The sequence below is a fragment of the Procambarus clarkii genome, chromosome 56 (assembly GCF_040958095.1).
Source record: "Procambarus clarkii isolate CNS0578487 chromosome 56, FALCON_Pclarkii_2.0, whole genome shotgun sequence".
NCBI lineage: Eukaryota > Metazoa > Arthropoda > Malacostraca > Decapoda > Cambaridae > Procambarus > Procambarus clarkii.
The window spans coordinates 31834385-31849316 of record NC_091205.1 but is presented as its reverse complement, the minus strand read 5'-3'; the positions used below and the strand labels follow the sequence as shown (position 1 = coordinate 31849316).

At 43.4% G+C, this 14932-nt stretch overlaps 1 protein-coding gene across 1 annotated transcript; it reads left to right on the top strand.

The window, feature by feature from the left end:
- Positions 1-1016: 1016 nt before the first annotated feature.
- LOC123770917 (uncharacterized) lies at positions 1017-13286 on the top strand. Its single transcript, XM_069306125.1, has 7 exons — positions 1017-1048; positions 7773-7866; positions 10310-10427; positions 11736-11827; positions 12063-12178; positions 12468-12693; positions 13014-13286. The coding sequence occupies exons 1-7, from the start codon at positions 1017-1019 to the stop codon at positions 13284-13286; spliced, it is 951 nt and encodes a 316-aa protein (XP_069162226.1).
- Positions 13287-14932: the final 1646 nt, after the last annotated feature.

The following is a 14932-nucleotide window of genomic DNA, read 5'->3' as shown; positions in this document are numbered from 1 at the left end:
GGGAAGAAAGTCGGTCAATTCTATTTGAGGTGTGTAGGCACGCTGTTCCAGTTGAAGGTACATACACAATACTTATAAGCATATTGTCTATTTACATCAGCATATCAGTTTACATTACAACTTATTATATTTGCATTTTTTTTAGTGATATTTTTTGAATAGAGAGTGGATACTTCGTTTTAAATATACCTGAAGCATTTTATCACTAATGAAAAATGTTTATGTATACGTATAGACCATATTTTTTTTCCTAATTCTGCATGATCTGAAACTGTACAGAAGTCTTTTTTGACAAAGATGCGATATTTTTGAACATATGTTTTCAAATATTTTCATTTGACAGACACAAAATGCTTCAAATGTATGATTGAAGCCAGCATCAAATGTGAAGATTGTCATCGCCTATTCTGCTACCACTGTGATATGAAAAAACATTTTTTAAACCCATTCCATGATAGGTTTTCCTGGGCCAGTGAATATTATGAAGCATTGCCACCAACTGTGACTGGTGACCTTAATGGGACATTTACTGACTGGCGTATGTAAACCAAAAAATTCTTTACATATGAAAACTTTTCTTTTTACCAAGCCTTTTTACTCTCTATGCAAATAAAGTAATTGGTTATTGCTCCTAATTGGTAAACTCTTTATTGAATTAAAAGCTGTCCAGCTGTTCAAAACATTATTCAAAAGTAAAACTAAAAAGCATTAATTTCATCCTTATAGTTTCCTACGTAGTTCTTCAAACTTGCACTGTTACTTGTGCTACCCACTCCCCCAATATATATGGCTAACTCATGCAACTTGCATGGCTTAGCCACATCGGGGCCTAGTGCTGGGAATTAGGTTCCCAGCACTAGGCTGGGAACAAGGTTCCCAGTATTAGGCTGGGAACCAGGTTCCCAGTACTAGGCTGGGAACGTAGTTGTTCAATCTTGCACTATAACTTGTGCTACCCACTCCCCCAATATATGGGGCTAATCCATGCAAATTCTATATTCAGTATATATTTCAGGATGGTTGCATCAACTTTGAAGCTGCTAAGTAAGTAAGTAAGTAATTATCAAAAGAAGGCACCAAACCGGGAAGGCTATGTAGCACCATCAAGTACGCAAAATAATCAGAGGGCGCTAAATATCACCAAGGATGCCAATACGAGAACAAAAACGCATAAGGCGAACGATATCAAAAGTATCCGAGTCACCAAGAATTCTATCGAGGGACAGGTGACCGCGAGGGGCGGTCGGAAAGCAAGACACACGCTCGTCCTGGAAGTCAGGACATTCAAGAAGGACATGCACGACCGTAAGAGGGACAATGCAACTAGGACAATAAGGAGCAGGGCGGCGCTCCATCAAGTGACCATGGGTTAAGCGAGTATGGCCAATACGCAACCTCGCCAGAGCTGTTTCCCACCGCCGGTTACGGTGGAAGGAGGACGGCCACGAGGAAACACAACATTTAAGAGTACGGAGCTTGTTACCAGTAACAGACAACCAAGAAGCCTGCCAACGGGAAAGGACTGAGGAATGGATAACCGGGTAAAAGTCGGAATACGGAATGCCCTTGCGAGAGATGGGACAAGAGCGGACAGCTTCCTTGGCAGCAGCATCCGCACGCTCATTTAAAGACACACCAATATGGCTGGGAACCCAACAAAACTCAACCGACTTAAATTTACTGTGAACGAGAAACAGCCAATGCTGGATCTCGACAACTACTGGATGAACCGGATTAAAGGACCCGAGAGCCATGAGGGCACTACGAGAGTCAACAACAACCACAAAGGAAGACTGACAACGAGAAAGCAGGAGACGAAGAGCATAGAGAATAGCATAAAGTTCCGCTGTAAAGATGCTAGTCTCCGGAGGCAAGCGACACATATAAGTGCGATCAGGAAAAACAACAGAGTAGCCAACACCGTCCGCTGACTTAGACCCATCGGTGAAGACAGAAACGGAGCGGGAGTGAGAAGAAAAGTGCTCGAGGAAAAGGCGTTTTAGAACCGTAGGAGGGGTAAAAGCTTTAGTGATACGGGTCAAGGATGTACAAAACCGCGGAAGAGGGACCCTCCACGGGGGCAAAGAAGGAACAACACGAGGAGAAACATCAGAAATACGAACGGAAAGAGAATCCTGTAGGCGAGATAACCGGACAGAAAGAGGGAGGTGGTGAAGAGGAACAGGAACCGCAGGAGGGGTAAAAGTTAAAGCACGACAGAGGCGAGAGGAAGGATGTTGCAAGGACCGCGCAAGATAGCGAAGACAGTAGCGATCACGGCGGTCCCGGAGAGACAGGAAGCCAGTGTCAACATACAAGCTAAGGATGGGAGTCGAACGAAAGGCACCAGAACTGAGACGCAACCCAGTATGGTGCAAAGCATCAAGACGGCGAAGAGTAGAAGGAGAAGCAGACGAGTAAGCAGGGCAACCATAATCGAGCTTAGACAGGACGAGAGAGGAATGTAAAGCAAGGAGAGTGCGCCTATCTGCCCCCCAAGAAGTATGGGACAAGACCCGAAGGAGGGTAAGGGCCTTAGAGCACTCAACACGGAGGTAAGAGATATGGGGAGACCAAGACAAACGAGTGTCAAGGAATAACCCCAAAAGCTTCGCGGAATCTTTGTATTCAAGGGGATGACCATAAAGTGACAAAGAGGGACGAAGAACAACCCGTTTCCGCGTAAAAGTCATGGCACAAGTCTTAGAAGTAGAGAACTTGAAGCCATGACCTGTGGCCCAAGACGACACGGCATCAATGGCAAGTTGAAGCCGGCGTTGAAGGAAAGGCGAATCATCACCCTGACAACAAAGGGTAAGATCATCGACATAGAGAGCGGAGAATACACCAGAAGGAAGAGAGGAAAGAAGACCATTGAGGGCAACCAGAAAAAGAGTAGTGCTCAGAACACTACCCTGGGGCACACCTTCGTATTGCTGAAAAAAGGGAGAGAGAGCGGTACCAAGGCGCACCCGAAAGGAACGACGAGAGAGGAAGCTGCGGAGAAAGAGAGGGAGATGACCACGAAGGCCAAAAGAATGAAGTTGAGATAGGATATGATAACGCCAAGTGGTGTCGTAAGCCTTTTCTAGGTCAAAAAGGACGGCAACAACGAAGGTCTTCGCAGCAAAAGCAGTACGAATATAGACCTCCAAGTTCACCAGGACATCTGTCGTGCTGCGGCACTTGCGGAAACCAAATTGAGAAGGGGAGAGGAGGTGATGGTGTTCCAGGAACCACATCAGACGAACGATAACCATACGTTCAAAGAGTTTGCAGACACAACTTGTGAGAGCAATAGGGCGAAAGTCCTTAGGGGAAGTACCCAGAGACCCCGGTTTGCGAACAGGGAGGACAACGGCATCGAGCCAGTCCTCAGGGACTGACGACGACTCCCAGATCCGATTATACAGACTCAGTAAATACTGAGACGTGCCCGGAGGGAGATGGCGAAGCATCTCATAATGAATACCATCGGAGCCCGCCGCCGTAGAACCGCAGAGGGCCAGGGCAGAACGAAGTTCAGAGAGAGAGAAGGGATCATTATAGGGAAGCTGAAGATGAGTGCAGAAATCTAAAGGACGAGACTCAAGGACAGGTTTACGAAGAAGGAAAGATTGGGGAAGATGAAGACCAGAGCTAACAGAAGAAAAGTGGGAACCCAGTTCGGAAGCGACCTGCAACGGGTCCGCCACAAGAGTATCATGGAGGTGAAGGACCGGTGAAACATCGGGAACGAACCTACCCGCTATCTTGCGGATACGCTTCCAGATCTGGGCCAGAGGGGTTTCGGACGTAATTGTTGAGACATAAGATGCCCAACATTCACGTTTAGCCGTACGGATGGCCCTACGGGCCACCGCACTCGCTTTCCGAAAGAAAAGAAAAGAATCGGTCGTCTGCCTACGGCGGTGCTTCTTCCAGGCTGCACGCTTACAGCGGAGAGCCCGAGCACAGTCCGCATTCCACCAGGGAACGCACTTCCGTGGACCCCGAGAGGAAGAGCGAGGAATAGAGCGGAGGGCAGCGTCGAAGACAGTGTCATGAAAAAGGAGGAGAGCGCGAGAGAGGGGCAGAAGGGAGAGGTCAGAGAGAGTAGCACTGAGGGAAAATAGGGTCCAGTCCGCCTTAGCAAACTGCCACCTAGGGAAAGAGAGGGAAGGGCGAAAAGAGAAAAAGGAAACAAGGATGGGGAAATGATCACTTCCATGGAGGTCATCAAGAACCTGCCACGTGAAATCTAAGTAAAGAGAAGAAGAGCAGAGAGAAAGATCAAGACAAGAAAGGGTGCGAGTTCGAGAGTCCAAATGAGTGGGCTCACCAGAATTCAGAAGAGACAGGGAAGAAGAGAGGAGAAACGGCTCAAGGAGGCGACCCCGGGTATTCGTCAGAACGTCACCCCAAAGAGAATGACGACAATTGAAGTCACCCAGCAGGAGCACAGGCTCCGGCAAGGAGTCTAGGAGGTGTTTCAAATCAGGAAGAGAGAGCGGGACACTCGGGGGGAGATAAATGGAACAAACTGTGTACCATTTTCCCACAAAGATACGAGCAGCAGAACAATGGAGAGGCGAAGGAAAAAGTAAAGGAACAAAGGGAACATCAGCCCGAATCAAGAGAGCAGAAGAATTAGAAGCCCCAGCAATGGCTGGGGGGGGGGAGAGAAAGGAATAGCCACGAAAACGACCAGGACGAGCACCAAGCATTGGCTCCTGGAGACAGACACAAAGGGGCGAAAACCGCGAAACCAGAAGTTGGAGTTCGAGGAAATTGGCGTAATAACCTCGAACGTTCCATTGAAGAATGGACAACGACGAGAAGAGAAAGGACAAAAACAGAGAACAAGGAAGAAACAAAGGCGAAAGACCAACAGAGCACGTCAAAGAATATCAGGGTCGGGATCAGGGTCAGCAAAGTCAGGGTTAGGGGGCATGGGTAAACTGAGCAAAGACGGAGGGAAGGAAACGGGAGAACAGATCAGAGGTGGGCGGGCAGGGTCCGGAGGAGGAGGAGGAGGAGGAGGAGACAACGGAGAGGAGCAGTCAAGGACAGCAGCAGGAAGAGGGGGAGTAGAAAGAGGGGAGCGCACCCCAGCAAGAGCAGCAACCGAAAGGGAAGCAGGGGCCAAAGAAACCTCCATAGCAGGAACAGGGGGCGCAAGCACTGAAACGGGAGGGGAAGGAGCAACAGAGCCAGAAGGAGGAGCTGAGGAAGAAAGCGAAGCCTTCTTACCCGCCGGGGAAGAGGAAGGAGAGGAGCCAGGCTTACGCTTCTGACTTAAAGAGACCGGTGTCCCAGCAACCACGTACCGGGCAACGGATTCCAGTGTCTCAACAGGAGAAGCCGAACGAGAGCACACACGACGGCCGTTAGGAGAGCGATGGACATCCGCCCGCACCGACAGGCGGTGGGGAGAGCCGATAGATGGAGGAAGAGGATGGGAAGGAGGATCGGAGGGGGACGAGGAAGAAGACACAGAAGACACGACAGACCGGGTAGAAGGAAGGGGAACCCCAGACAGAGGACCAGGAGGAGGATCCTTCGGGAGAGAACCCAAAGGGACAGAGGAGGGGGCAGTGGGCGCATCAGGGTCCAAGGCCCGGAAACGGTTGTGAGTCCGAGGAAGGCGGGAAGGACGAGGAGAGGAAGAGCGCAACACGCGAGCATAAGAGATATTAGCATAAGGCGGGAGCCGGCGAACCTGGCGCCTCGCCTCAGGAAAAGATAAACGCTCCCGGTGCTTCAAGTTGAGGACGGCTGCCTCAAGCTTGTAATGGACACACGCACGGGAGAAGGTAGGATGGGCCTCACCGCAGTTGAGGCAACGAGCCTGGGGAGAAGCGCACTCCGACTTAGAGTGACCTTCGCCACCACACAAAGGACAGAGAGAGACAGTCCCGGAGCAGCGGAGGGCACCATGCCCAAACCTCCAGCACTTGTTGCAGAGCCGAGGAGAAGGAATGTACTCCTGGACAGAGCACCTGGCACCAGCAAGAATGACAGAGGGTGGAAGGGTCCTACCATCAAAGGTAATCTTCACAACCCGGAGGGGTTGACGGCGACTACCACGAGGGGGACGAGTAAACGTGTCCACCTGGAGAATAGAATGGCCCTGGGCAGCGAGGATATGTCGAATATCGTCGTGGCAGTCGCGCAGGTCCCGAACACCGGTCGCAACATGGGGCGGGAGCAAAATAGTGCCAACACTGGCATTCAACTGAGCGTTCTTCGAGACCCGAACGGGGGTCTCGCCAAGGCAGGATAAGGCAGCCAAGCGGGAAGCAGCATCCTGAGAAGGAGCAGCAACGACACGTGTACCGAGACGAGTGGGGTTGAAAGTAATGGAGGCATCCACGGAATCAATGAGATGTCGATGGAGGGAGAAATCGTCAGGAGGCGCAGAATCAAGAGGGAGGAGATCAAAATATTTGGCCCATGAAGCGGGACCAAACAAGGCTTGATAGGTAGCAGAACTGGAAGGAATCGAGCGAGGGCGGCCGTGACGAGGACGGCGGTGAGAACCCCCAGAGAGAGAGGGGTTAAAAGGCGCAGTAGTTACAACTAGAGAAGGAGCCGCGCCAGGGGACGAGGTAGTCACCACTGGGGGCTTGGGGCTCGACCCAACCACAGAGGAGGGAGGGGAGCCAGAGGAAGGAGTCAGAGAGGCCAAAGGAGGAGCAAGGTCGGGGCCCAATGCAGCGGAGGCTACAGAGCCCGGTCTTCCAATACGGACCGACTCGGGGGCTTGGTCGCCCACCCCACGAGCCTGAGAAGGTAAACCAGAAGAAGCCGAAGCAGGGGTAATCATCTTGACGAAAGAAGAATTCACTCACGAATGTGCCCCCACACCCACCATGGAGCCACAATTAGAGGCAGGACACCCAACAAGAAGCTATCGCCGATCTTGTCGGGGCCTCCTAGGGGTGCGTCGCGAGTATACGCCCCACAAACGCCACCTTAAGAAACCGACAGTCCGTCGAGATCGGGTTCAGTGACGAAGTGGGGATTGACAATAAAAGGTTCCCCTCGCTCTCGACGTCGGGTACTGCAGTTCTACGGGTGCATGAGTATGCCTCCTCAAGCACCCGGGCGTCAAAATAGAAGAAGTCCAAGGGAAGAACCAGAACGAGCAAAAGGTCGGCAGGAAACGGCAAGCAGATAGGAGAAGAGGGGGGAGAAAAACGAAACAGAAGGAAAAGGAAAAGATGCCCAGCAGAATTGGAGAGGACGGCAGCAGGAGCACAAGGCTAGAAAAGGACAGAGGACTGTCCCAAGGAGCATCACACTCCGGCAGCCGCCCACTAAGCCCCCACACGGCGACAACGAGCTGAGCGGGGAGGGGGGGGGGGGTTGAAGCTGCTAAAAGAACATTCCAGGAGTGGAGATTTATGCAGTATGAACTTGCAAATGTCCAAAGCTACAATAAGACCGTGTGCCCTGCTTGTCATACTAACCCATTTGCCATACATATTGATGGAAAAAAAAAGTTATTCCGATATGAAAAAGTTGGAAGGTACAGTTCTTAAATAATTTTCCTTTTGTAAGATAAATTTTTATTTTTCAACAATTAATACATTTCTATTAGGGCAACTTATATATCACTATACATTATTCGTCATGTAAATATATCAATATCTGAAAAATTCTTACATGCAATACATAATAGCGTTATCCATGTATTACAACATTAAGTAATATATATTTACACAATCATCAAAATTGAAAACAAATCAATGTAAATTATGTAAATACTGTCATTTTGTTTCTTTCAGAGGATTGAGGGAATCATATTGTTCAGAGAGTGTCTTTGCTGCTGACAATGATGTGACTAATCACCTTAACCATATAGAGAGCTTAAAAACAAAGGTAAATATTATGTGTACAGACTTTGTAAACTGTACATAGATTTATATTTTTATTTATATATACAAGACTTTTTACATTCTTGTACAGCCACTAGCACGCATAGTGTTTCAAGCAAGTCGTTAATCCTATGTTCCCCAGAATATGACCCCACCAAATCCATTAACAACCAGGTACCCATTTTACTGTTGGGTAAACAGGAAGGGGGGGGGGCCATAGTTAAGGGTTGATGCCCAGTAAATCTTCCAAGGACAGGATACAAACCCAGGACAAAGCGCTCGCGAAACGCCAGGCGAGTGTCTTAACCCACTACACCATTGGGAAAAGACAGTCATGATGTCTTACAGTTTACAGAGTAAATATATATATTATAACAAGTAGTTAGGTTTTTTTAACCCACAGGCAAGTCAACAAGTAAAACATAGAGTACTCAACGTTTGTCAAGAGCTACATGCACCATATGAATGGTGATTTTTGGGGTCTGAAGCCATATTGAGTAAGATGCTATATTTCTGTTGGTCTATATCACTTTTATATAACCCATCAGGTTAGGTTCTTTTCATTATTTATTATATATTTTATATATACTGTATTTATATAATATATATATATATATATATATATATATATATATATATATATATATATATATATATATGTGTGTGTATATTGTTACGGCCCTCTCGGGTCGCAACCGGGTTCTTTCTCTGATGTTGTTAGAGGTAGGGTATCCGGCCCCAAGCTAGTAGTGGCTTTCAAGGGATGTGATCCGTAACGCAAGTAAAATAAAAGGGGAAGGGAGACAAAGGCAAAAACTTAATAATATAATTATTACCGTCACCATAAATAATATATAAAAGGTTACACAAGGGGGGGGGGTGAAACACTATTATACACAACGTAGTCTTCCTCTGAAGACTCTGGACGTTCACGGTGCTCAACAAGGCTAAGCTCCTAGTCCTCTTGTGGCCTTACGATGAATCCTTCGATTCTCTTGAGTCTACCCTGGCCACAGGCCAGCCAAATCACAGTTCCACTGGGGGCACCGTCGTGGAGGCCTTCAACCACAAATCCAGCCCTAGTCAAGAGCCTCGTGTGATCCCACAGGTCACTCTCCTTTCCACAACACCCCAGTGGTTAAGCGTCTCCACCAGTCAGTCCCGGGTATGACAATCCCTCAACTGCCACTTCACAGGCAGGCTAACACCACAGTGTTCATCCGGGGGGGCGACTCACAGCAGCTGCAGCAAATACTTGGAGACAAGACGGCTGCCTTGGGTAGACTGATCCAACTTCCATTACAGCAGTCCCAGGTCGACTCTGTAATCAGACACGTCATCAGTAATAGGGACACTCATGGGCACCTCATTTACAGGCTTAGACACAAACGCCCACCTATCCACTCCATAGATGGCATTGCTGTCTAAGCTCCACCTCACCAGAGGTCAGCAGCGGCTGTGTTATGAGCTGATCAGGACGGGAAACTAGCCCTTGTGGCCAGTATATCTCGTCCTCACCAGGTGGCGTCGTCCATTTGGAGGGGGGTTTCGGGAGCTGACCCACAGATGGCGCGGTCGTCACTGCTCCGTGCTCGGACGCTGGGCTCGGGTCCGTAACATATATATATATATATATATATATATATATATATATATATATATATATATATATATATATATATATATATATATATATATATATATATATATATATATATATATATATATATATATATATATATATATATATATATATATAAAGTATATATATATATATATATATATATATATATATATATATATATATATATATATATATATATATATATATATATATATATATATATATATATATATATATATATATATATATATATATTATATAAATATGTAATATATATGATATATATATATAATATATATCATTTATATTTGATTTGCAGAACAGCCAAAATTGTGGTGTCTCGTTGTGGAAAGCGGCGCGAAACGAATCGTATACACACAAATCCCTGGACCAGACTGGCATAAGCCTTGCATCATGCCGGCATGGTGTAATTCTCAAAATGTGCAATATGACTCGTGGTGAGGTTTTTGGCTATGCACACTATCTCCATATAAATTACTTCAAAAGTGCCAAGTACATCTGCCAGGACATCATATGCCAGTACAGTACTGGCCATGGGCCCTGAAAACTCAAGAAAAAAATAAGAAATTCACCCTACTGGAGACAAAGCCGTTCCTAGGTGTTTTGCATGCAAAAGCACATGCATGGTATTGCCAGGTAAATAATTATCATTTGTCAAAATAACGGGTATAAATGTAACGTTATTTTAGGGTTAAAAAGCTATTAATCAGAATAAAGTATTTAGTCATAATTAAATTTTTGAGCAATCGACTAATATTCTTTCCTTGTAATTATTTTACATTGTGTTACATCTTAATTATAGGTCTTGTATGGAGGACGCTGGCAGCACGGAAGTGGTTTGACCACAGGTGAAGAAACCGAGCAAATTTTCAGCTATATGTCGCGGTACAACAGTACCACCAAAAACATGTTGAAAGCCGGTTAGTTTATAGTGTATTGTTACAATGAGGAAGGTATAATCTATTTAAACTTGTTAGTGATATTTATTATGTGTAATGAAGATGACTTCAGTAACTAGCAACACCTGGTGTCACCCTACAACTTTGTGTATATGAATTGGATTTGATTAATATAGCAAGTAAATTATAGATAGTATAAAAGTGAATGTTGACCAGACCACACACTAGAAGGTGAAGGGATGACGACGTTTCAGTCCGTCCTGGACCATTCTCAAGTCAATTGTGATGAGGAAGTAGAGACAGGCAATAAATAGGCTAGAGAGAGCTGAGGAGCAAAGTAAGGTGTATTTTAGGGGATAGTAATAATAATAAGAGCTGCAGATGGCCTATTGGCCCATACGAGGCAGCTGCTATTATAACCACTGAATGAGAAGGAGATAGGAATAAGAACTAACAAACACACCAACAAACTAACACACTTCGTAGCAATCTAGTTCACAGCGCTCCTCAAAAAAAAAAAAAAATGCTCCTCCTGCTGCTGGTGTCTACTCTATTTCCTGTTCATCTTGTACAATACTTTGGCGAAACTGGCTGTACACTGAATGACAGCCTTAAAGAACACAAGAGAAGTGTCAAGTCTGCAGACACTAACAATGCTCCCTTCTGCCATGTGAGGGATTCTAATCATCCCATAGATTGGTCTTCCTCCAAAATAATCTTTCTTGCCTCTACTCTCCACAGACGCCGTCTTGTTGAATCGGCTCTAATACACAATGTACCTAACATGAACTTGAGTCCTGGCTTTGTTGCTGTGGACTCTTCCCTTTTACAGTATATACTCAAATGCTGTAATCTTTCTAACAAACGTGACCTAACATAAGCCTACCCCTTCCATTTATCTATCTTTTCTTTCTCTTTCCTTTTCTTTCTCTCTTCTCCCTTTTTTCTGTTCATTGTCTTCTCCTACGCTCCCTTGCTATCGTCTTCTTATTCCTATCTCCTTCTCATTTGGTGGTTATAATAGGAGCTGCCTCGTATGGGCCAATAGGCCCTCTGCAGCTCTTATTATTATTACTATCCCCTAAAATACACCTTACTTTGCTCCTCAGCTCTCTCTAGCCTATTTATTGCCTGTCTCTACTTCCTCATCACAATTGACTTGAGAATGGTCCAGGATGGACCGAAACGTCGTCGTCCCTTCACCTTCTAGTGAGTGGTCTGGTCTACATACTTTAGCCACGTTATTGTGACTCATCGCCTGCATAAAAGTGAATTATTTTAATTTTACATATTCATTGAAGGGAGTTATTTTTTGTCCCTTTTTTTCAGAGCGTGAAGAAGAACTTAGTGAATCTTCATTTTTTTGGAACCAACGTAAACATGACTCTTTAGCTCGTGTTCTAGCTTCAAGATTTTGTAAGGCAAGTAATTTGCTTTATTCATTGAATATATGCAACAACGATCATGAATCACTAATATAAGTGCACAGGAAAAAAAAACGTTCAAAAATAAAAATAAAAATAACATTTACTGCCATTAAACAGCCTTCATCAGCAGTTAGGCTCGTAAGGATTGGTTTTTTTTGTAATATCAAATATTAAATAAAAATTGCAACATTTATTATACTAACAGGGCAGTTTTTCCTCCTGTTGATAGGCAAAAGAAGCTGCAGAGTTAATAAGAAAGGAGTTAGCTGACTTATCTCTTGATGAAAAACAACTTCTCATCTGGATTGCAGAGTTAACCAACTTAGCCCAGAGTTTAAATAAAAGGTTTGCTTGTAAAATATATAGTAAGAAACACTGTTTTGAAATACTCTTATATATTTTAACAAGGTTATTGTACTGTAAAATCAATGCAGTACCATAAATCATGAAATTGCCAAAACATTTCTTTATTATTTTAATTGTTTAGTTCTTGTACAGTAATTGTCAGCCATCATAAAATGCCATTGTGACCATTGCCTAAAAATTTAAGTTAATTTTTTTTTAATTAATCAGGGTCTTTACATGTTTGAATTTAGTAAACATTATAGTAAACAGTATCCTCTATTCTCAACAGATCAGTTTCTCAAAATGATGTTCAAAAGGGGATAGAGTTAGTATGTGACTCAATTAGAACCAAGAAATCCCACATATCCAGTGTAGCAGGTATGTTAAAGCTTATGTATAAGTTAGGGACTGATAAAACAAACAGAAATCTTTTAGTGTTTGTAAAATACTTCAAGAAAACAATTACTTTTTTTTATCTAAACACATCTAATGTCATTTATTTCTCAGGTAGATTTGTATGGATACCATCTCACTTAGATGTTGTCCTATGTAATTATAGGTAATTGTCAAAATTAAGTTGAGATATCAATATCTATGGCAGGTGCCTGCAGGTAATGAATCTGCCAATGGAAATCATTCCAGTTGTAAACTATGTGAACAAAAGCTAGGACATACTGTCTATCACTATATATGTGATTGCCCTGTTATCAATGACTTCAGAACAAATGGTATGATGTACTTTGAGTTTTGTTATTACTTAAATGAAACACTTGTTAGGAAAACAAACATTTAATTTAAAAAATGCCTGAAATAATGATGTGTGTTTGTTTTACAGGAACAGGGTAAATACTCAATAAAGAAGTCATCATTCCAGCATGTAACCAGTGGACTTACGGCCCTCTTGCTAAATATGAAAAAATTCTATCAAATTAAACTATTTGAGGCAACTAACCTGTTTTCTGAAGACAGGGAAGTAGAGTACAACAAATTTCAAACAGACAGTCAAGATTCCGAGGATTCCGAGACCGACAGTGACAACAGTGTAGTCAGCATTGAGTCACAGACTGACAACGAAGAAATGGAAGAAACACTCTTCCCTTTGATTTGAGTAGCTTTAAGTAGCAAAGCAAAGAGAAAATAACAAGTATTCTCTACCCCTGGGTTGGCAAATGTTCTTTGCTCAAATCATCGTCATGTTAATTTTGCATCCCTATGTTGCTCAAGAAAGATTTGTTTTCAAATTAGTTTTTATTTTTATTAATTACCCTCAAAGTTTTGTTTAGTTTAGAAATGCTTATTAAATAAATTGTAGTTGTAGTTATGTGCAATTTCTTTGCTTTCCTTCAAAAAACACACAAAAAAAGGGTAAACATGAAAAATGAGTGCCCAAATGAGATACAGAAAACTTTTTTAGTATCAGTAGTTGACAAATGGAATGCATCAGGAAGTGATGTTGTGGAGGCAGACTCCGTACAAAGTTTCAAGTGTAGATATGACGGCCCAGTAGGTTCAGGAAACTACTTCATTTGAGATGATGCTTCCTAGCATTATGTAAGTAATGAAGAAATATGATATATTTACTCACTATAATGTTGGTACTGAATGTAGAACATGGAAATACACATTTTTACTCTGAAATAATCATATTTTATAACGAAATTATACGAAACTTAACTCGCAGTTCAACACAGGAAGTCTACATTCTAAGCCTGGTAGCACTCGAAATTATTGACAACACTGAAGTAGACAGCTTAATTATTTCTGACTCCCTTTCTTCACTACGAGCAATAAACAGTTTGCAATCATGTAATAACGTGCTTGTCTTGGAAGCTAGACATAGATATATAAGAATACTTAGCAAGAGGGTAAATATAAAAATGTTGTGGATTCCTTCTCACATTGGCATGCAGGAACATGACAATAAATAAGCCTCTGTATCTCTTTCCACTTCGGCTCACAAGATGGGTATAGGGTGCATAATAAATGCGCTAAAGAGAGAATGTTGTGGCTTTGGGTAATTAGATGATTCCAATTTTGCTATAAAATTATGTTAGTTTAGAGTAAAAATAAGTTTTTTTTTCATGATGTTCTACATTCAGCACCAACAATATAGTGAGTAAATATATCGTAGTGTTTCATTACTTACGTATACTGTACTAAGAAGCTTTGGGTAATTAGACGGACTGCCACACACCTACCTACCGACCTGATTTACATGAGGTTTTGTCATATATACCAATAACATAGATGAAAATATTACAAACCACATCATCAAATTATAATGTAAATTATAATTAAATGCAAGATCTTGTATATGGGCCATAACAATCCACGTCACAAGTACTAAATTAACAGTACTACTTTACATAAAGAATATTAAATGTTTATTCAGGTAAAAGTTCTAATAGCAGATTTGTATGGCATAATTAGGGGACATGCATGATTTTGGGTAGTAGAACCCTAAGCACATGTACAATAATTAAGATAATGGCAAATGGCAAATTGTGAGTGTCTGAACTCGGGGAGCGAGAGCGTGGCGGCTCGATGCGGTCGTAGTCTGCTGTCTGCTCTGTGTCGAAGCTGTAGCGTCTTGGGTCGATTAGAACTGTACACGCCGAGTGCTACATTGTTGAATGGGGAAATTGTACTGTCCTCCATTCGTCATATCGCTTGCTTATATGGTGATTACACCTCAGCTCCCTCCAACAAGCTGAGAAGAGTATTATCTGTAATTGGGGAAAGGATTGTAGCTTC